At 46.7% G+C, this 21,651-nt stretch overlaps 1 protein-coding gene across 5 annotated transcripts in view; it reads left to right on the top strand.

The window, feature by feature from the left end:
* Positions 1-21,651, top strand: part of GALNT17 (polypeptide N-acetylgalactosaminyltransferase 17) — a 459,638-nt gene that overhangs the window by 321,719 nt on the left and 116,268 nt on the right. For all 5 annotated transcript variants that reach the window (XM_075905118.1, XM_075905119.1, XM_075905117.1 and 2 more), the window contains one exon: positions 4,015-4,132. In XM_075905118.1, coding sequence (XP_075761233.1) covers positions 4,015-4,132 — 118 coding nt within the window. The remainder of the gene's footprint in view (positions 1-4,014; positions 4,133-21,651) is intronic.

The following is a 21,651-nucleotide window of genomic DNA, read 5'->3' as shown; positions in this document are numbered from 1 at the left end:
CTAGAGTTTCCCCTACAATAGGTACCAGTTCCGACTTACATACAAATTCAACTTAAGAACAAACCTACAGTCCCTATCTTGTACGTAACCCGGGGACTGCCTGTACTGGACATTTCACGTGTCCGGTATTTCCTGGTTTTTTTTTACCTGACGGGGGAGTCAAATACTGAATAATCCGGGTGAAAACCGGATACCTGGCTACCCTATGCTCAGCACAAGCCAAGCAGCAAATCAGGTTGTGGGGGCTTATCTCTTCATGCCCCAACCATACCTTGCCTCTGGTTGTGCTATTGTTCACTAAGAACTGGTCTGGTCTTTGTCCATCAGCTGATTTCATTCAAGTCACTAGTGATGAGATTTTAGTATTAGAACTGGTTAGAAAACTGGGAGTTTTCTTCTCGGAAAAATGTTGATTTTTTTTTATCGGTTAAAGGTACTGAAATCCGGAAAAAAAAAAGGCCAAAAATAAAATATTTTGATTTTCAAATGCGGACTTGGTGCCTTAGGGCAGTGGCTCCCAACCTTTTTGAGCATACGGACCCCTTTTCAGTCTATTAAAATTTTACCGCCCCTCTCAAACAATCTATCTGTGCCTGCAGCCTGCATGTCCCTCAACAAACACTGCTTCCCAAGCCATAGGAAGCAACGTGTGTTGCAGGACGTGCTGGCTGCGAGAGGCTCCGTACGTTTATTTTAATTTCTATTTTAAATTTTCTGCAGACATAAGAACATAAGAACGGCCGTACTGGGTCAGACCAAAGGTCCATCTAGCCCAGTATCCTGTCTGCGGACAGTGGCCAGCACCAGGTGCCCCAGAGAGGATGGACCGAAGACAATGATCAAGCTATTTGTCTCCTGCCATCCCTCTCCAGCCTCTGACAAACAGAGGCCAAGGACACCATTTTATCCAGCACCACTGGCCCCACAACTAGATCCCCAAGGGTAAGTCTGCACAGCCGCTAGATGCCTCCAGAGGGCCAACGCCAGTTGACTCGGGCTCCGGATGCAGGGTTATTTCATGACCATGCAGACTTCTGGGCTCAGGTCAAGACCCGGCCTCTAGGATCCTGCAAGGGGGAGGCTCCCAGAGCTCAGGTTCCAGCCTGATCCTCAATGTCTACTCAGCAATGAGAGAGCCACAGCGTGCGCCCTGGTGAGTGGACCAGCCGTGGGAGTCTAGCTGCTGTGTGGACCTTCCTAAAGTGTGCAGGCCAGGTTCCCAGATCAGAAGAGAGCTGAGAAAAGGGACATTCCGGGACGGAAAAAGCGTGACTGTTCCTTTTGTTTAATCCATGATAAGGGAACTATTAGATCTTGGCATCTCTAATGTGATTATCATTTCAAAATGAATTGTTTCTGCTAATGGCAGTAATCTGGCTACAACGAAAGCAATGAAATTGAATTCTTAAGTGTTCGAGTTGCAGCAACCCATGAAATATTGTGCTGCTTATTGAAAGTCAGGCTACAATAGCTATCTGAAAAAGAGTCTGCTCAACGTAAGCAGGGGAACGGTCCCGCTATTGTGGGGAGCTTTCCTGGCTCCTACCCTACAACCCCGGTGAAATGGGCACGCGAAAGGGCCTGAGTTGCCGCTCCCTCTTCTTTTACCCAGAGACCTCCCTGACCTTGAGGGCTCCCCCCCGCCACACACACACTCTCCTGTAACTCCAACAAGGCTGGGCCCAGGATTCCTGGGGCTTGACCCCTAACCTTGTGGTGGTCACCTCAGACAGGGGCTGAGTGCTTTCTTCTCACTGGCCTTTTCCCCGACTAACTGATGGTTACTTACAGTTCAAGCAAATGCAATTTATGAAACAGCAAACCTGCGAGCTGCCTGCATCCCAGTGTGGTTCTGTGTGTGGCCTGCTAGACATTTTGTTTACTGTTGCTCACATGCAGAGTTGCCACATTCCTATAGTTTCCTCCATGTAGGATTTTTCCTTGCGGTATTACTAAAGTGACATTCACTTAAAGCAAGGGCACATGAAGTGAGGTGCGGGCTGATTGCACACAACAGTGACTGTGAGAGCCAGGCGCTCCCTCTGCAATCAATCAAAGCACTGAAACAATTCAATCGGCACCTCCCACTCGCACACAAATTCTAGTGCAGTTCGAAAAACGAACCTATCCCAGGAGACCATCTATGGTTCTGACAATCTTGCGGCCCACTGAGATGACGTGCTACTCACTAGTTTAGATGCCCATCGCTGCATTACTGTTTTATAAGTATTAGGAAAATATCCAGTGTATTTCTTCTGTATCTTTTTGTGCATATGTTAAAGTCAGCACCCGACATGCATTTCTATGAATCTTTTCTTGTAATGGATATCTTTGGCTTGGCTGGCCTTCCGGAGGATGAGAGCAATAATTCTGATTCATCAATCAGAGAGCAAGAACTTTTGCAGGATACTGGGGTCAAATCTTTCACTCCCGCTCACTCAAGAGTAACTGTTTCTGGCTATTGGAAGAGTTGGGAAAACAATACAATAATTCCTCATTTAACACAATAGATATATTTCAGAAAATGATCATGTTAAGTGAAAACGTTTTATGCGGGGTCAATTTTCCCATTGAAAATAATGGAAAAGGTGGGGGTTGCATTTCAAGCGGTGGTTTCTGTTGGGACCGGGACATAAGGTTGGGGGAGAAAGGGGACTGGGTTACAGCAGGGAGGGGAGGTGTTTGGCTCTGGGGAAGGAAGGAGAGGGGAGGGGGATTGGGTTGGGAGTATATCCCTGTGGCGGGTCTGCCGGGACCCGCACTGCATCCGGTGAGGCAGGGTCGCCGGGGAATGGCACGGTGAGCAGCGAACCCTCTGCCACTTTGCAGGGAGGCGGGAAAAGCCCTGCGCAGCCGCCAGCAACAGGCCAGCCTGCAAGCTGGGGCAGAGGAGAGGGGACAAGGCGTCGGGCGAGCGGGAGTCAGTGGGGAATGACGTGGTGAGCGGCAAGCCCTCCGCCACCTTGCAGGGAGGCAAGGGAAGCCCCGCATAGCTGCCGGCAATGGGCCAGCTGGGGAAATCGTATTATTCCAGGGACGGTCGTATAATTCTGAAAACGTTCCCTAAAAAAAATCACGCTATCGCGAAAATGTGTTAAGTGGGCACGTGTTAAGTGAGGAATTAATGTACAATAAAATATTGTGTGAATATTTGTTCAATTAACGTGGTTCATCCGCATGATTAGTGTTATTCATTAGTGAGGCATATTCCCGTCTCTGGAATTATATTATTGTTGTTATTTACATTGCCTTGCAGATTCCACCCATAGCCAGGGCCTCATTTGATGGGACATAGTGCAAGTACATAGCAAAAAACCACTGGTGTTCTGGAGCTTGTGTTCTAAAGACACAAGAGAAAAAAGGGGGAGTAAAAGATAGTTGTGGTATTTCTACTTTACTCATGGGGAACTGAGGCACAGAGGGATTAAATAACTTTCCCAAGGTCACACAGGAAGTCTGTAACCCATCAGAGAATTGAATCCAGATCTCTTAAGTTCAGCGCCTTCACCACAGAACTCCCGTTCCTCCATGTAATGTATACTGGCAGTTGAGTTTTGCGCCGTCTTACTCAGGGGTGAAATGTATGAAGGTACTGCCTGATTGCAGGGGGAGGCTAAGGGCAGGGGGCTGAGCGATGTGGGGGTCTCAAGGCAGGGGGTGGGAAGTGCAGGAGATGAGTCAGGGTTGTGGAGGGTACAGAATCAGGGCAGAAGTGGGGGTTCAAGGCAGCTGCTATGAGGTGTGCAGAAGTCAGGGCAGGGGGTTGTGAAGTGGAGGGCTGCCCATGGCTGCCGGTGGCTGCAAACAGAGAACCACAGCCGCTGGGAGGCTCTGAGTCTGCGGAGCCCGTAAATAAACAAACCGGAGCGGCCCAGGTAGCAGCTTTCTCAGACCACTTTGAGAAACACTCTTCTAGGTATTAGGTAACTTCCCTTGAGTCCATTGATCCTATTGTATAACTAATAACTACATGGCTGACAATGCTCTTCCTATTGATTTTTCCTCTTCCAACAGGACACCTGCTATGATTGGCTGCTCGTTTGTTGTGAACAGGAAATTCTTTGGAGAAATTGGTCTTCTGGATCCCGGAATGGATGTGTATGGAGGAGAGAACATAGAGCTGGGGATCAAGGTTTGTGAGATTGCGACAGTTATGGGCAGTGTTTCTTGAAAATGTATTTTTAAAAGACTCCTGCGCTTGGATCTTTTTTAAAGACTAAAAATCAATTCGACTCTGCATTAGAATCGAGCACATGATGCTGTCAGCGGCTCCTTAAATACAGAATCAATACAACATTTAGTTACTTATTAGGAGTATATATTTTTCTCCTGTTCCCCAACATTTCCACATGGGGCCTATGCAAAGCCTGCTAACGCCAGAGAGCATTTTCACTGACTTCGCTTTGGATCAGGTCTGTAGCTCGAGTTCATGATAACGAGCTATAGATATGCTACGTGTCACATACACTGTCAATAACTAGCCTGCTTGTGTCCCTTATGGAAAGTGATGGGGCCAGAGCCGTCCCATCCATGGGACAGTTTGGAGTGGTGTCCCCAGGGCCTGTGTTTTGAGCGGCTCTGTGGTGGCCGCTTCAACCAGCCTATAGACGGAGGGACTCAAAGGATTGTGGTGCCTGGTGCGAGGTGGTAGCAGAGGTCGGGTCGCCCTCCCCCCTCGTGCATCCCTGCAATGGGATCTGGAGCGGCCGGGCAGCCTGCTCTTCTCCACCCTCTCCTGACCGGCTGTGCTTGGCTTCCATGGAAGTGGGTGGCAGAGGGCCCTGGCTCTAAGACACTCCGCCAAGAAGCAGGATGCAGTGGGCCGGGAGAGGGCGGCAGGGCACTGCAGAGAGAAGCAGACTGCGGGATCGCTCCAGCTCCTATCGCCACAGAGAGAACGGGGATGGGGGGACCCCCACTGCTGCCCTGCCCTAGGCCTTGTAATCCCCTGGCTCGTATTGCTCGGGGGAGAGTGCAAGGGGCAGGAGCGGGGTACAGGTGGGTGGGGTTTGGGGGAAGGGATGGAGCAGAGGCAGGGCAGAGGCAGGATCTGTGGCAAGGGGGTTGCCCTTGGCTCAATGCCTGGGGCACTAGGGGTGGCTTGCCCTAGGCCCTTGGCCCCATCCTAGAGACAGCCCTGCATGGCGTTACTTGCTGTGAATACTACAAGCATGATCTGAATGCCCCAGAAGGAATGAACGAGACAAGGAATCATCAAGCGATCCCTCCCCTGTTCTCAATTAACGTATCTAGTTCTTTTTTTTTAACCTTGTTATAGTCTTGGCCTTCCCAACATTCTCTGGAAAGGAACCCCACAAGTGAACTGTGTGTTGTTTGAAAAAATACTTCATTTGTTTGTTTTAAACCTGCTGCCTGTTAATTTCATTTGGTGACCCCCTAGTTCTTGTGTTATGAGAAGGCGTAAATAACAGTTCCATATTTATTTTCTCCACACCAGTCATGATTTTATAGACCTTGATCAGATACCCCTTTAGTCATCTCTTTTCCAAGCTGAAAAGTTGCAGTCTTATTAATCTCTCCTCATATGGAAGCCGTTCCATGCCTCTAATCCTTTTTATTGCTCTTTTTTTCTGAACCTTTTCCAATTCCAGTATCTCTTTTTTGAGATGAGGTGACCACATCTGCATGCAGTATTCAAGATGTGGGCATAGCCTGGATTTATATAGAGGCATTATGATATTTTCTGTCTTATCTAACATTTTTCTTAATAATTCCCAGCATTCTGTTTGCTGTTTTGACTATCGCTGCACATTGAGTGGATAGTTTCAGATAACTATGCACAATGACTCCAAGATTTTTCTTGAATGGTAACAGTTAATTTAGACACCATCATTTTATATGTTCGTTGGGACTACGTTTTCTGATGTGCATTAATTTGCATTTAGCAACACTGAATTTCATCTGCCATTTTGTTGCTGAGTCACCCAGTTTTGTGAGATCCTTTTGTAGCTCTATGCCAGTGGTCCCCAACCATTTGGGGTTGCTGGGCGCCAGGGGGTGTGGCCGTTCGCCTGCCGGGTGCCTGGGGGGGGCCCCCCCATAGCCGCATTCCGGGGGCCGGCGCTCTCCCCTCAAGCACCGCGCGCCCGGGGCCGGCGCTCTCTCCCCCCCCTCCCCCAAGCGCCGTGCGCCCGGGGCCAGCGCTGGCGCTCTCTCCCCCCCTCCCCCAAGCGCCACGCGCCCGGGGCCGGCGCTAGCGCTCTCCCCCCCCCCCCCAAGCTCCGTGCGCCCGAGGCCGGGGTCGGCGCTAGCGCTCTCTTCGCCCCTCCCCCAAGCACCGCGCGCCCAGGGCCGGCACTAGCGCTCTCTCCCCCCCCCCAAGCGCCGCGCGCCCGTGTCCGGGGCCGGCGCTAACGCTCTTCCCCCCCCCCCCCCCCCCCCCGCAAGCGCCACGCACCCGGGGCCAGGCCAGCCCTGAGCACTTGGCGGACCACGGCTCTATGCAGTCTAAGTAATTGTGTAAAATCTACACATTTTACCCCACTTTATAGATCATTAATGAATATGTTGATTACTACTACTGGTCCCAGCACAGACCTCTTGGGAACACTACTATTCACATTTCTTCATTCTAAAAATTGGCCATTTATTGCTACCCTTTGTTTCCTATCTTTTAATCAGTTAGGCTGCGTCTAGACTGGCATGATTTTGCGGAAATACTTTTATCGGAAAAGTTTTTACGTTAAAAGTATTTCCGCAAAAGAGCGTCTAGATTGGCATGGATGCTTTTGTGCAAAAAGTGCTTTTGCGCAAAAGCATCTGTGCCTGGTATAGACGCGCTTTTGCGCAAGAAAGCTCCGATGGCCATTTTAGCCATCGGGCTTTCTTGTGCAAAAAATTAAGGTGCCTGTCTACACTGGCCCTCTTGTGCAAGTATTCTTGCGCAAGAGGGCTTATCTCTGAGCAGGAGCGTCAAAGTATTTGCGCAAGAAGCACTGAATTCTTACATTAGAACGTCAATGCTCTTGCACAAATTCAAGCGGCCAGTGTAGACAGCTGGACACTCCAACCAGGTAGTTATTGCACTAAGAGCATGTATTTGTGTAGAGGCATCAAACTCTCTTTTGACCACCCTCATTTGTTTGTTTCATTTTTTGTGTTGCAATCATTTGGCAATTAACAGGGCTGGTATAGAATTTACTAGAACTATTCTTTTTCTAGTTAATAATTCAACCCATCTGTTTGGTCTTAGAGGATTTAATGTGCGATACCTAGAAAAATAAGATTTTCACGCACAAGCAGTGATCAGAGATGAAGTTTTATTGTGGGTCTGTTAAAAGATAGCTATGATATCTCTACCTGAAAAATGTTGAAGATTTCCACACCTCAACCTAAGCTTTATTATTCCAATATGTAGATACGCGTGTACGTTATATATGCACACTATGGCCAACATTTTCAAAAGTGACGAGTGATTTTGGAGGCCTAACCCATTTGGGATTCAAGCTTATGACACTTTATAAATAGGCCTGAGTTTCAAACAACACTGAGCATGCACTCGCTGACAATCTGAAGTGCAGCACCTTAAAATCGCAGGTAAATAAAATCTCTAGTCACGTTTGAAAACGTTGGTCTTTGTGTAAAGCTTAGTTACCCACGAGGCCCAGTCTTGCGCACATGAAGTCGCCAGCTGTTTTGCTACTAAATTCAATAGAGCAGTGGCCCTTGTCGCAATTAGTTTGGTGTGCACGGTATGTGAAAGGTTCCATTTATAAATGCTTTATGCAGGGTTAATAAATAATTAATAGACATTGTACTAAATGGTTCATTAATTATAGATTGTTAAAACATCTGACCAACTAATACATGGTTTGTAATCCCGGTTTGCCATACCTTATATCACCTATTAACCCTCAGAAAGCATTCTTAAAGTGAACCTTAATTGGAACTGTTTGATTGGTTGCTGAATAACTTTAAAGTGTGGCAGTTGTCAAAAAGTAATTGTGTGGTTCTTTAGTTACTCTGTCTCCGTGACTCTCAGCTCAAAACTGGCTCAGTTGACAAGTCAGAAAATAGATAATGGTTTTCTCTTTGGTCATGATGAAAATTCCACCTTCTTTCTGAAAAATCATGTTGCATGTTTAATATATTCTAATATTTATATTACTAAAAAGCCCATTACATGTCTCTGGATGCATGCATACATTTGTTTTAAAGTAGAGACAAAGGACAAATAAATCCCATTATCTCATACATCAAGCAAAAACATGAGTTAAACATACTATGAGACAATAAAGTGAAGGAGATACCGTATAAAGAAAAGATCAAGGTAAAAAAGGCTTTATGTAATCCTATATTTAAAAAGAACATATATTTTACAAGAGTCTAATTGATAGATATGTCCAGACATAGGTACAGCATGTAAGACTATAAAATGCAATAAATAAATATCGACTGCACTGTTTTAACTAATTAATGGAAATGAGAGCCATGACAGATTACTTAAGCATTGCGCTGTGACACAACAGTTTTCCATCGTTAGGGCTCTAGGATTTGCGCTGTCCTCTACACAGTGGAAAACATCCTCCAACCCTGTAGTGACTCAAATAATAATAAACCCACTGAACATTTTTGCTGCCTCTAATTTCTTGCTGCCCTAGGCAATTTCTTGTTCCGCTTGCAGGGTAAACCTGGCCCTGACATGAAGTGCAGATTGTTCTTTGTATTACTGTAGTTCCTTTTATCTCTCTACAGTCACTCCAGAAGGAGTCCACATCTTGTGCTTATTCTCTCTCCCTGTCCCTAAAGCCAACTACTTCATATCCTGAGGCAGCATTAAGAAAAGAAAAGAAAAGAAAAGAAAAGAAAAGAAAAAAGAAAATTGCTGTCAGCCTGTTCTTGGCAGAGAAAATAGCGGTGTCCCCTAGGCAAAGGAGTTCAGGGTAATATTTCAACTGAGATATTTTCAACAGCACCTATCTGCCTCAAAAAAGATATACTGGCATTAGAAAAGGTTCAGAGAAGGGCAACTAAAATGATTAGGGGTTTGGAACGGGTCTTATATGAGGAGAGATTAAAGAGACTGGGACTTTTCAGCATGGAAAAGAGGAGACTAAGGGGGGATAGGATAGAGGTATATAAAATTATGAGTGGTGTGAATAAGGAAAAGTTATTTACTTGTTCTCATAATATAAGAACTAGGCAGCAGGTTTAAAACAAATAAAAGGAAGTTCTTCTTCACACAGCATATAGTCAATCTGTGGAACTCCTTGCCTGAGGAGGTTGTGAAGGTTAGGACTATTAGCCAGTATGGGTGAGGAATGGTGTCCCTCGCCTCTGTTTGTCAGCAGGAGGAGATGGATGGCAGGAGAGAGATCACTTGATCATTACCTGTTTGATTCACTCCCTCTGGGACACCTGGTATTGGCCACTGTCGGCAGACAGGGCATTGGACTGGATGGACCTTTGGTCTGACCCAGTACGGCCATTCTTATGTTCTATCTATCTATCTATCTATCTATCTATCTATCTATCTATCTATCTATCTATCTATCTATCTATCTATCTATCTATCTATCACCTAATGTGAAGCTATTCCTGGCAGTTGAGATATCCAACTGCAACGTCTTACCTCACTTGCCACACACCAGGTCTGTAAGTTTGAAGAATTCCCTAGAGTTAGCAACAAATAATTTCCATAGCAGACGATTTTATCAAAATTCTACCCACCACAGTTATTCCACATCAGCAGAATTGGTCACTGCAGCGGCAGGAGAATTTTGAAGCCTTAATACTTCAGCTTTTGAACTCTGGACATTTTCACTTTACTAATACCAAGCTCTTGAATGCCATCTTAGGATTCCCCTTGACTTCACTGCTAGATTTGGCCTTTTACCAGTGTCAGAGTTGTATGTTGTGCATGGAATTGCAGCCGTGATGCAGGAAAGTTTTCATGAAAAGTTTCATCGCAAATCCAATTTTCCAATATAAAACAGTTTTAACAGAAACTTTGTGATTGGCTGTAGTATCATTCTTACCTCCAATAATAAGAAGGACATTTGCTTTAGTAGCTTCTTTCTGGAGGTGGCCAGCAATTTGGCAAATTAGTATGAATTTTCCATTCATTTCTTAATGGAAACAGATTTAGTCCAGTGACATAGGCCTGTGAGAATCTATAATGCATTATACAATTCCCTCAAATAACCCGTCTCCTCAACATACATAGACGTTTCTCCGTGCCCGTGAGGGTCTGGGGAATCTGTCTGCATAACTTATGAATTCTGTGTCTGATTATGAATGTGCTGCAGCTTTATTCAAGCTGCAAACTCTATTTGGCATGTGCAGTTCCCTTCTCAGTTGTCTCTTTGCCTCCATGTTGAATAGAAATTCCAAAGGCTGGTGACAAATGTAAGAGAAAAGACGGCTGTTGACTTAACGTTCACTCCCATGGAAATAGAGGGGCTCTAAAAATAGGCTGACTCCTATCCAGAGGTGTGTCTAGACTACAGGGTTTTTTTGAAAAAACTTCCCCTGCATCTAGATTGCTGCTGTGTTCTTTCAGAAGTAAATCAAAAGACTGCGGCAGTTTTTTCGACCACGGAAAACCTAGTTTTACGAGAAAGAACGCCTTTTTTCGAAAGTGCTCTTTCGAAAAAAGGCGCTATGTAATGCAAACGGTGCTTTTTCGAAAGAGAGCATCCAGCCTGCCTGGGTGCTCTCTTTCAAAAAAGCGGCTTGCTTTTTCGAAAGTACTGGTTGTAGTCTAGAAGCTCTTTTTCGAAAGAGGCGTGTAGTCTAGACGTAACTCAGGAGAATGGGTCTCTCAGAGGAGAGTTTGCCTTGGCAATTAAGTCACCGGAGAAGGCTGAGCCTGAGCCGGATGCCACTCGACAACAGGGATTAAACATTATAAAAGGGCGGGAACTGCTTTCCTCAGGGGGCCATTTTTCTCCAGCTCAATATGAGGAAGAAGCAGCCCAGCAGGTAGAAACTTGTTGAGACAGGGAACCCTGCCGGCTTGCACTCAAGGTCTCCCAAGGGAATGGTGAGCTGAGTATTCTTTTCTCATTATCTGGACTTTCTTACGCCTTAGCGGTTAGGCGAAAGAGCAAGGATGTTAGAATTCTGTGCAAACTCTGTGTTGGATGCTCTTGGCAAAACGTGCCTTCTGAGAGACTGAACCAAGAAACCAGAAGGCTCAGCACCTTAGGTGGGAACCTGGGAGAGGGTGTGTTCAAGCTAGGGAAATAGATAGCTGGATAATAGGTACGAGCCAGAGATGTTAAATATCGGTTAATTGGATAGTCGAGTAATCTCATGAATTCTTATCGGTTAGTTGACTAGTCTGTAGTCACTGGGAGCAGGACTGGCAGCCAGTGCACTCTGCACTCACTCCCGAAAAGACGCCACCACAGTTTAAAAGCAAGCTCCCCTTGTGGACCGGTTGCCTGTCACCTCGTGCTGCTGCCTCTGATAACAACGCAGCAGCACATGGTGGCAACAGCCCCTGTGTAGGGGGTGGTCTGAGCTCCCGGACCCAGTGTGAGCCAGAACTGAGCTGGGCTGCCTGCCCGCCTGGCTCCTAATACGCTTTAAATGCAGAGCTGCAGCAGTGGTAGGTCCCAGACCCATTACAAGCCAGGACTGAGCCGAGCTGCTGGCCAGCCTGCTAAAAAATTTACTGGGGGGGGCGGAAATACATTTTCAGTAAAACCTGTGTTATCTGGCACACTTGGGAATTAGGGCATGCTGGTAACCTAAAAATTCTGGATATTCGGGGGGTGGGGGGAGCCGTGCAGGGCCTACGGGGGCAGGGCACGTGTGCCATGCAGGGGCCAGGATGTGGCCTGCTGGGAGGGCCATGAGCCATGGGGGGAGGGGGCGGGATGTGGCCTTGTGAGCCAGGGGGTGGGAGGTGGAGATGGCATAGGTGGCCTGCCGGGGGGGGGAGTCATGGGGGGAATGGCCTACCAGGGGTGCCAGGAGCAGCAGGAGGAGCCAAGATGCTTGCTGCTTGCTTCCAGCTGCTGTTTGCCCCTCTCCCAGGTACATTCTGCACGTTTGTCTGAGGAGTAGCCCTGCACTTAAAGGGCCAATTTTCCTTTTTTTTTTTTTTTTTGCTTTTCCCGGTGTCAGAAATTTGCCGGTTTCTACAGTTTTCCAGATGCTTAAGTTCTGGATAGCACAGGTATTACTGTAGTTTATAACATTAACCTATAAGCTTTTGCTTATCAGTTAATCAATTAATCGACTACACTTTCACATCCCTAGTACCAGCCCTCACAAGGAAGTGCTATACACTAGGACCTGGTCTATAATGGGAAGCTTGGTTTAAGCTATGCAATTCCAGCTATGCAAAATGCATAGCTGGAGTCATTTACCTTAATCTGAGCCATGGAGGTGTCCACACAGTGGGAGGCCAATGGGAGCAAACGCTCCGGTTGGCTTCTCTTACTCCTCACAGAAGAAGGAATACTGGCCACTGATGGGGGCTACCCTCAGCGTTTGATTTACGGGCCTATACTAGACCAGCTAAATCGAACGCTAGAAGATTGACTTTCAGTGCATCAGTCTTCTGGTAGTATAGACATGCCCTGAGTGTGCATAGTAGCTCAGTTCCATTCAGGTTCCTGGACCTGTAACAATGCCTCTTTTGCGTTTGCAAAAAAAACCCCAAAATCAATTCAGACAACTTCCACTCCCATTTTAGTTTAAAAAATAAAAAATAAAACTTGTATGTGGATACAGCTTTTATTGAATGTTTGAACTACAAGGAAGCCATTTGCTTTTAATATGCATCATGCTGTTCCTTTGTCTGCGAGGGTTGCATGGATTTTCACGGTTGATCACAGAGAGTTACTGAGACGCCCCAGGAAACTATATATGGTGTTTGTTTTGAACAAAGGTTTATTTTGTGTGTGTTGCCATCATTTCAAGCCCTGGGGATGGGTTACAAGGTTGTTTTCAGCAATGTCATGCATTGCTAATTAAACTCATTGGAGCTGTCTTTTAGAGATTAATTTAATCAATAAGGATATTATTACTCCTTTGATAGTATCATTTGTACGAATCATCACTTGATGAAGACAATTAACTCAGAATGCTTATTAGTTGATCCACCCTACACCTTATTTGTGTAGTAGGAATCAGTCATAGAATTAATTAAGGAAAGTACTATTCAAGGATTTCTTTGAGGCTCAGTGAATGACACAGTCTTTGTTTTATGTGAATGTTTAATTGATTGTAGTTTGGGTTAGGTCATTTATTTCGATGCCTTTTTTTTTCCAAAGGGAAAAAAAGCATTTTCTCATTTCAAAAGCAACATTTTCCAAACTAGCCGCTTAAATGTCTCATGTCAATCTCGAGATGTGTGCATGCAAATAAGCAGTTGTGCATGCAAATCAGGTAAACCTGCATGCATTTAATTAGTTATTTATTTAAAATATTTTTACCCAGCCTCTCTATCTAAAATATTCGAGGCGGCTTATAAATAAATGTGTATAAAGTAAAATACAAGATCCCAAACTGGGGGGGAACATAAAACCTGCTAAAACATCTCAAGAGGAGGGACACACACACACCGGAACACCAATAAAAGCACAGATAAAAAGCACATTCATATGGGTTAATGGAGGACTGGTCTCAATGAGGATAGTGAATTCTGAATGGCTGGTTCCAGGTAAGGTATGCAAATCGGAGGAATCAAACATTTTGGAGGGGATGTTATTTTATTTATAATCAATTAGGGTCTAATTCTTCAACCATTCATACACATTAGTAACTTTATAGTGTGGGGGGGGGCGAGTGAAATTTACCGTGTGCAAGGGTACAAGGACTCTGCACCCATTAACTGCCACATAAGCTCTCCGGGGCATTTCAAGGGAATATAAGATAGATCTGAGCGCTGTGCACAGGGTGAATTTTACCCACAACTTGTCTCGTTGAATGTATATTAGTAAGCTTCCTCTTAAGCTTAAGTATATGTATGTGTTAAGTTGCTTTTTTAACACAGGAGCTTATGGTCTTCTATATTTAGAAAATTATTTAGAAATGTATTTTCTCTGGGTGTATGTTTTACATGAAATTAGTATCATCTGTCACTCTTTACTAAGAATAAGATAAAGAATTCTGTCTGGGCTTTTGAAAGCAGCTGAATCTTTCATTTTCCACTGAGTTCCTCCATGCTACCTGGACAGTTCATAGTCGGGTTGTTAAAATAGTTAACCAGTTAAACATTAGCACTTAACTAGTTACTTTAGGGCCCACCACCTGGACCTGGCTTTGGGGTACTGGCACAGTGATGAGGTCCTGCTGCCAGTCCCACCGGTTCCTCCACAGCTGGGGCCGTCTGGTCTGTTATGGCCGGCCACCACGGGAGTTCACTGGAATGGGCCCGTTAACTGGTAAGCATACTGGGAAGCCTCATGCTTATGGGTGTGCTTGCTGGTTAACTGTTTGAACCTCTCAAGTATGAAGTCTAAGGCCAAAAGGGACAACTGTGAATCTAGTCTCACCTGGCCATAAAATGTCCCTATATCTTAGGGCAGATATTTCAGAAGAACATGCAGTCTTGATTTTAAAATTGTTAGTGATGGAGAATCCTCCACAAGCCTTGGCCAATGGTTAATTAAGCTCACTATCAGCAAATGTACATTTTATTTCCAGTATGAATTTGTATAGCTCCGGCTTCCAGTCAGTGGTTTGTGTTAGCTCTTGCTCATCAATGTTGTGGAGCCCAATATTAAGTATTTGTTCCCCACTTAGATACTTATCAACTGTAATCAAGTCAGCCCTTAATCTTCTCTTTGTTAAAGGAAATAGATTGAGTTCTTTGAGTCTCTGACTGTAAGGCTTGTCTTCTAGTCCTTTGTTCATTCTCATGATTCTTCTCTAAACGCCTTGTATTGTGGGCTCCGGAACGAGGCACAGCGTTCTAGAAACAGTTGTATCAGTGCCAAACACAGAAGTAAACTAAGCTCTTTATACTTATCATACATATAGTAGCCCAATGTCTGTGACCCTGTAACGCTGTACCGTGACGTGTTGCCTCTGGGGGGCGCTGTTGCCTCCCGCCATGGCGCTCGGCTGAGTTCTGTGCCACTCAGCCAGGCCGCCGCAGGGGAGCCCAAATGGCCGCTTGTTCCGCATGCTCCCCCGCGGCAGCCCAGCTGAGTGGCGCAGAACTCAGCAGAGCGCCACCGCGGGAGGTGAAGGGGGGCAGGGTGGTGATATGTGGCGTGACAGCAGCTCCAGGCCCTGCCCCCTGGCCATGAACAGACCCTGGTCAGGGGGAGGGCAGGGGAATGAGGAGAAGGGGGAGGTGGAGGACAACTGGGAGGCTGCAGGATCAGTGCTGGGGTGAAGGGAAACAGTGCAGGGGGGCAGCTGGAGTTCATAGGCAGCCATTCAGTTGGGCTACCACGTGGGAGTAAGCAGTGCAAACAGCCGCTTGGGCTCTGTGCTCCCCAAGAAGGAGGAGGAGGAGAAGAGAAAGAGAGAGTGAGAGGCAGGAGGAGGAGGAGGAGGAGAAGAGAGAATGAGAGGCAGGAGGGGAAGAAGAAAAAGAGAGATGGAGAGAGAGGTAGGAGACAGAGGAGAGCTGAGGGGGGGGGGGAGGCAGTAGAAGGATGGGAGAGAGAGAGAGACGGAGCGAGAGACCGGAGGCTTAGGAGAGAAGACCGAGATAAAATGGGAATAGGATGTGGAAGAGAGACCTGAAAATCCCATTTTATGACGGGCTAATTGGCTAGTCATTTAAGAGTCCTCTGTTCACGCATCACAGGATTGCACTAGCTCTTTTGGCCATGCTATCACATCGGTAGCTCATGTTCAGTTGATTAGCCACTATGACTCCCACGGCTATGTCTACACTGCAGGCTTCTTTCACAAGAACTGTTTTGCGCAAGAGCGTGTCCACACTGCCATGTGCTTTTGCGCAAGAGATGGCCATTTTAGCCATAGGGGTTTCTTGCGCCTGTTGCCCATCCAAACTGCCTTCTTGCACAAGAGCTCTTGCACAAGAGGGGTTATTCCTCGTGGAGAGAGGAATAACTCTTGCGCAAGAAGCCCTCTGTGCCAACGCTTTACTGTAAATTTACTTGTGCAGTGTAGACGCTCTACAAGTTTTTGCGCAAAAACAGGTATTCTTGCGCAAAAAGTCTGCAGTGTATACGTAGCCCAAATATTTTTCAGAGTCTTTGCTTCCAAGAAGAGAATCCCCCATCCAATAAGTCCCTAGTAGGTGTGGAGAAGGGCAACTCTCTCATCTTCCCTGCCTCTTCTCACCACTGCTCGTCCTGCACCCCACTCCCACTCCACCCCTTTCCCAAAGCCCCCTCCCCTGAGTGATTCAGCCCAGGAGACTAGCGGGATACCTGGTGTGACGGACCCCTCCTCCCCATACTTTTGGAAATGGACTCATGGACATGAATATACATAACTCAAAGGTGGTTTGAGCAAATTATTTCATGTAACTCATCGATCTTCATGTAATGATCTGCTGGTTCTGTTTATCTTACTCTGTTGTATGTATCATCTGTGTGTGGAAAATTAGACACATGGCGTGGGGAATACTTGGTGAGTTTCAAATGTATGAATGGGAGACATGAAAGCTGTGTCTACACTGCATCCCTTTTCCGGAAAAGGGATGCAGATTAGACAAGTCGGAATTGCAAATGCAGCGGGGATTTACATTTTCCCCGCTGCATTTGCATGAACATGGCTGCCGCTTTTTTCCAGCTCGGGGCTTTGCCGGAAAAAAGCGCCAGTCTAGACGGGGATCTTTCGGAAAATAAAGCCTTTTCCAAAAGATCCCTTATTCCTCTTTTTTTAAGGGACCTTTCGGAAAAGGCTTTATTTTCCGAAAGATCCCCGTCTAGACTGGCGCTTTTTTCCGGCAAAGCCCCGAGTCGGAAAAAAGCAGCCATGTTCATGCAAATGCAGCGGGGAAAATGTAAATCCCCGCTGCATTTGCAATTCTGACTTGTCTAATCTGCATCCCTTTTCCGGAAAAGGGGTGCAGTGTAGACACGGCCGAAGGGTGTTACCTGCAACTTCTAGATGAGCCACTGTTAAACAATCTTTTGTCCTTAAGTCTGAGCAGTGATTGGTAGGGAGTGGCCTCAACTCCTTAACAAAAGGGATGGGAGGGGAGAGGCCTTGGTCTTTTGGCTGGGCTGCACCTGAAGGAAGGAGCCTGAGACTCCAGGGTGGGGGGCAGCCCTGGTTTAGAGGGGCAGCTGGAAAAGAGGTTTTCGGGTGAGTTTAAGTTTGCACTGAGGTTTCAGTGGAGAATTAGCCAAGCGGTTTTATTTCTTTTGATTTGTAACCTACTTTGCTCCGCCTACTTTCACTTATTACTATTTAAATCCTACTGTTTCCACTTATTAAAACCATTTTTATTTTCTATCAAACCCAGTGTAAGCAATTGTTACCGGGGGGGGGGGGGGGGCAACCAGTGTGCACATTCCCCCTTCCATTGCTTACAGGGGCTTACCTAATTCTTTGGGGTTTGATCCCATCTGGGGAGTGCTACCTCAGGAGGCTGGGAGCTAAACTGCACTCTCCTTAGACCTGGAGTGGTTCTGTGTCTGTGCTGCTTCTCGGTGGGGCAGGGACCTCAGCTCGGGGCCTTGGCCGGGGGAGACCAGCGGAGCTGGCCCAGCAGGACCGGGTGGAGAGGAGCCCCAGAGAGCAGGAAAGCAAGTGGCAGTGGCCGTGTCAACACCCCAGGAGGCTCCCCCGAGGGGTCGTCTGTGACCGCCCCCGTCACACCTGGTGCCAGCAGCAGGGGTTGGGCCCACTCCTGCACTCACCAGCAGGATGGGGGGAAGTGGAGCAACCCAACCCCAGCCTCCTCCGCTCCCCCAGCTTCCAGCCACGTCACTCCATTTCCGGCCACCACTGAATGCCGGGCCAGTTGCTCCCATTCCCCACGCCCCCCTCCCCTGAGCGACACGACTCAGGAGCAGAGCAGCGTTCTGGGCCTATGGACGGGACGACTCTGCCGACGGTGTTTGTTCCTCGGTGTATACATTCACATTTAGCCATATTCGAATGCATGTTGTTTGCTTGTGCCCAGTTTATCAAATGATCCCAAGGACTCCGAATCAGGACCCTCCCTGAAAGACAGGCGCGTGATATCGATTTCTCATCTACAACCCCACATGGGAACCCATCTGCAAGGCTGTAATCCTTTTAAGATGTGCCAGGTTCATTTTATACTGTTCTCGATCTTTTTAATCCAAATGTCTTATGATACCAAGTTGCAGCTAATTGCTAGTCCTTTTGTGCTATGTGGGTGGCACAAAGGCAGGGCAGAGAATCTGCTCTAGGATGTTCTGTGCCTGAGTGAGTACAAGAAGAGTGGTCCTATAGGCAAATTTCTAATCCGGACCATGGGAACTCCAGCTGCAATTCCCTGCTCTGCCATGGGCTTACTATATAACCCTGGGCAAGTCACTTAGTCTTTCTGTGCCCACCTCTAAAATGGACAAATCTCGGAAGGCGTAATGAAGATAAATATTTTAATATTGTGTGGTAGGGATGTAAAGGACTAGTCAACTAGTCACTCTTCCCCCTCCCCCCCCGGCCTCCCTTGCTGCCTTAATCAGATAGAGGAAGCAAGAGGGGTGGGAGGAGAGGGGGTACTTATACGCAGCAGTGCCACAGGGAGCCTGGGGTCAGCTGGGGATTCTGGGCTCTGTGCGGAGTGCCAGCTTTTGAAATGTACAAAAATCCCCGGGGTGGGGGAAGGGGCTCTTCTGCATTTCAAAACGAAAGCACCTACGTAGAGCTCTTGTACATTTCAAAGGTGGAATGTGGCAGTGTTAATCGACTAGTCGAGAAGTCGTTGGAAATTCCATCGACTACTCGACATGCAAATTAATTGCTACATAACATCCCTATTGTGTGGTGCTCAGGTACTATAGAAATGGAGCCTTATAAAAAGGTTAGATAAACAAACACTGAATCGTAGAATCCTAGGGCTAGAAGAGACCTCAGGAGGTCACTGAGTCCAGCCCCCTGCTAAAAGCAGGACCAATCCCAACTAAATCAACCCAGCCACGCCTCTGCCAAGCCAGGCCATAAAAACTTCAGGGATGGAGATTCCACCACCTCCCTAGGGAATGCATCCCAGAGCTTCACCGCCATCCTAGGGAAATCATTGGTACTTGTCTCTATGACTCTCTTGAAGGCCTGGCATGCTCCCCTAAGATTCCACTCCCTGCTCTTTACTTCCCTGTGGGGTCAAGACTGTGACTTGTACCATGGCTGTCTAATGACTATTGTCCAGGGAGTCCATTCCCCGGCCCACAGGGTGACTCGCAATTGTTCCCTGTGGCAGAAATCCAACATGCCTATGTTGGTGAAAAGAAAAAAAAAATGAGAGCGAAGCCGAGCCCCTGGTTCGCAGCATATCGCCTTCCTTTGCGTTGAGGGCACCGGGGATCCTCAGAAGTGGCCATCTACGCCAACCCCATCTACTCCGGATAGGGCCTGCAGTGAATGCCTGGGGTGCACCCTGGCTTGAGTGGGTGTGCAGCCTGGACTACCTCACCTTGGTTGGTGGACCCGGAGATGGCAGTGTTTGTATTAAACACTTGGGCTCAATCACTGAGGATGTGCACGGACGCATGCCAGACCTGAAGTAGTGGAGGTGGTGGGCCTAGCCTGAAGTAAAGGACTGGACAACCGGGAAACTTTGACCTCAAACAAGGACTGCCTTGGCTGTGACACTACCGCCAAAGAGGGATTTGAAGACCAACGTCCCATGAGGTCCTATCCCCCGTGTGTTGTCCTCCTCCATTTTCCCTCTTTATCTTAGCCAAGCTGTCTATCCCTCCCTTTCAAGGATTATGTTCACATGTTCACTGTTGCTGGACATGACAGACTGGGTTGGATGGGCTACCCATCTTGTTCTGAATAACCCAAAAGAGAACCCCGCAAGGGTGTTGAAAAATAGCCTAGGTTTAGTCATATGTTATTTTTATAATACTGCAGTACTCAACAAATACACAGACACCTACTGTAATACATCCCCTTTCGGCTGGGCAATAAGCATTGTCTGCTGTCATTCAAAATGTGCTTGGCTCGGGCTTCATGTTGGATCTTTAACTCTCTAAACCCTGAGTGCAATCAGGGAGACAAGAAGGCAGAACAATCCCTGAAATTCATTGGATTAAAATAGTAAATCAGTCCACTGAGAGGAGTATCTGATGGCAGGACTGTACCTGAAATTCTTTTTTTAGCACCTTGCCCATCAGCACATGGCAGCATAATTCCTGTGCCTGCCAGGAATTTTGACTAGGCATCTGCAGTTTTGTGTCCACATGCTGCCAGTTCCTGGGTGTGCCAAGTGGGATAATGGGAGATCTGTTATGTTAGCTTCTTATTTTTCTCACTCTTAAATATATGAAGCTGAAAAATATATCCTAGAATCATAGAGCTGGAAGAGACCTTAGAAGGCCATCAAATCCAGCCCCCTGCCCAAGGCAGGACCAATCCCAATTAAATCAACCCGGCCAGGGCTTTGTCAAGCCGGGACTTAAACACCTCTAGGGATGGAAACTCCACTACTTCCCTAGGGAACCCATCCCAGTGCTTCACCACCCTCCTAGGGAAATACTTTTTCCTAATACCCAACCTGGACCTCTCCCACTGCAGCTGGAGACCATTGTTCCTTGTTCTGCCATCTGTCACTACTGAGAACAGCCTCTCTCCAGCCTCTTTGGAACCTCCCTTCAGGAAGTTGAAGGCTGCTATCAAATCTCCCCTTACTCATTCATATGGGTTTATTAGTGAGTGTCTATGAAGAGACAATGATTAGCACAATGTGTGATTTTTTACCTACCCTAACTTTGCCAAAGTGAAACTGATCTAATTGAAATTCCACGTGCAAGATCTTCAAACTTTTTTGAAAAGCGGTGGGCAAATCAGTCAAAATTGCTGAGGGTGTGTCTAGACTACCTAGTTTTGTCGACAAAAGTGGACTTTTGTCGACAAAACTATACCAGCGTCTACACTACCACTGAGTTCTGTCTACATAACGTCTACAGAACTCAGCAGTTTTGTCGACGCTGGTATACCTCATTTTACGAGGCATAACACCTTCTGTCGACAGAACTCTGTCGACAGAAGGTGTTATTGCCTGTAACACTGCGTCCAGACTACGGAGTTCTGTCGACAAAGCAGCTTGCTTTGTTGACAGAACTCAATGTGTCTGGACGCTCTTTGTCGACGGAAGTTTTGTCGACAGTATCTGTCGACAAAACTTCCGTCGACAAAACGCGGTAGTCTAGACGTACCCTTAGAGAGATTGAGGTTCAAAACTTAAATGGGCTTCACTCTTTGATTATGTCTTTGATTTTATTTCTTAGTTTGCTTGATTCGTTTTTGGTACATCACATCTCCCAACTCTCTTGGTAGATAGACCCCCAATTCCATATATTTAGTCAGGCCTCAAGAGGCGCTGTGCCTTAAAACTAGTTTGGGGAGTTGCTGAGGCTTGAACTACAAGATATTCATTCTGTACATTATGACATCTTCATGGCCTAATGAACTTGATGTTTGTCTGTCTTATCTGCCTAATCGGTTGACCTATCTAGATATTAATACTGAACAGCTATAAACTTTATAAAGTGGGTGTAGGCCAGATGCAGTTGATCATGATGCGAGGAGTGGCAAGCAGGG

Source organism: Pelodiscus sinensis, chromosome 21 (genome assembly GCF_049634645.1).
Source record: "Pelodiscus sinensis isolate JC-2024 chromosome 21, ASM4963464v1, whole genome shotgun sequence".
Classification (NCBI taxonomy): Eukaryota; Metazoa; Chordata; order Testudines; family Trionychidae; genus Pelodiscus; species Pelodiscus sinensis.
This window is presented reverse-complemented; position numbering and strand designations above follow the sequence as displayed.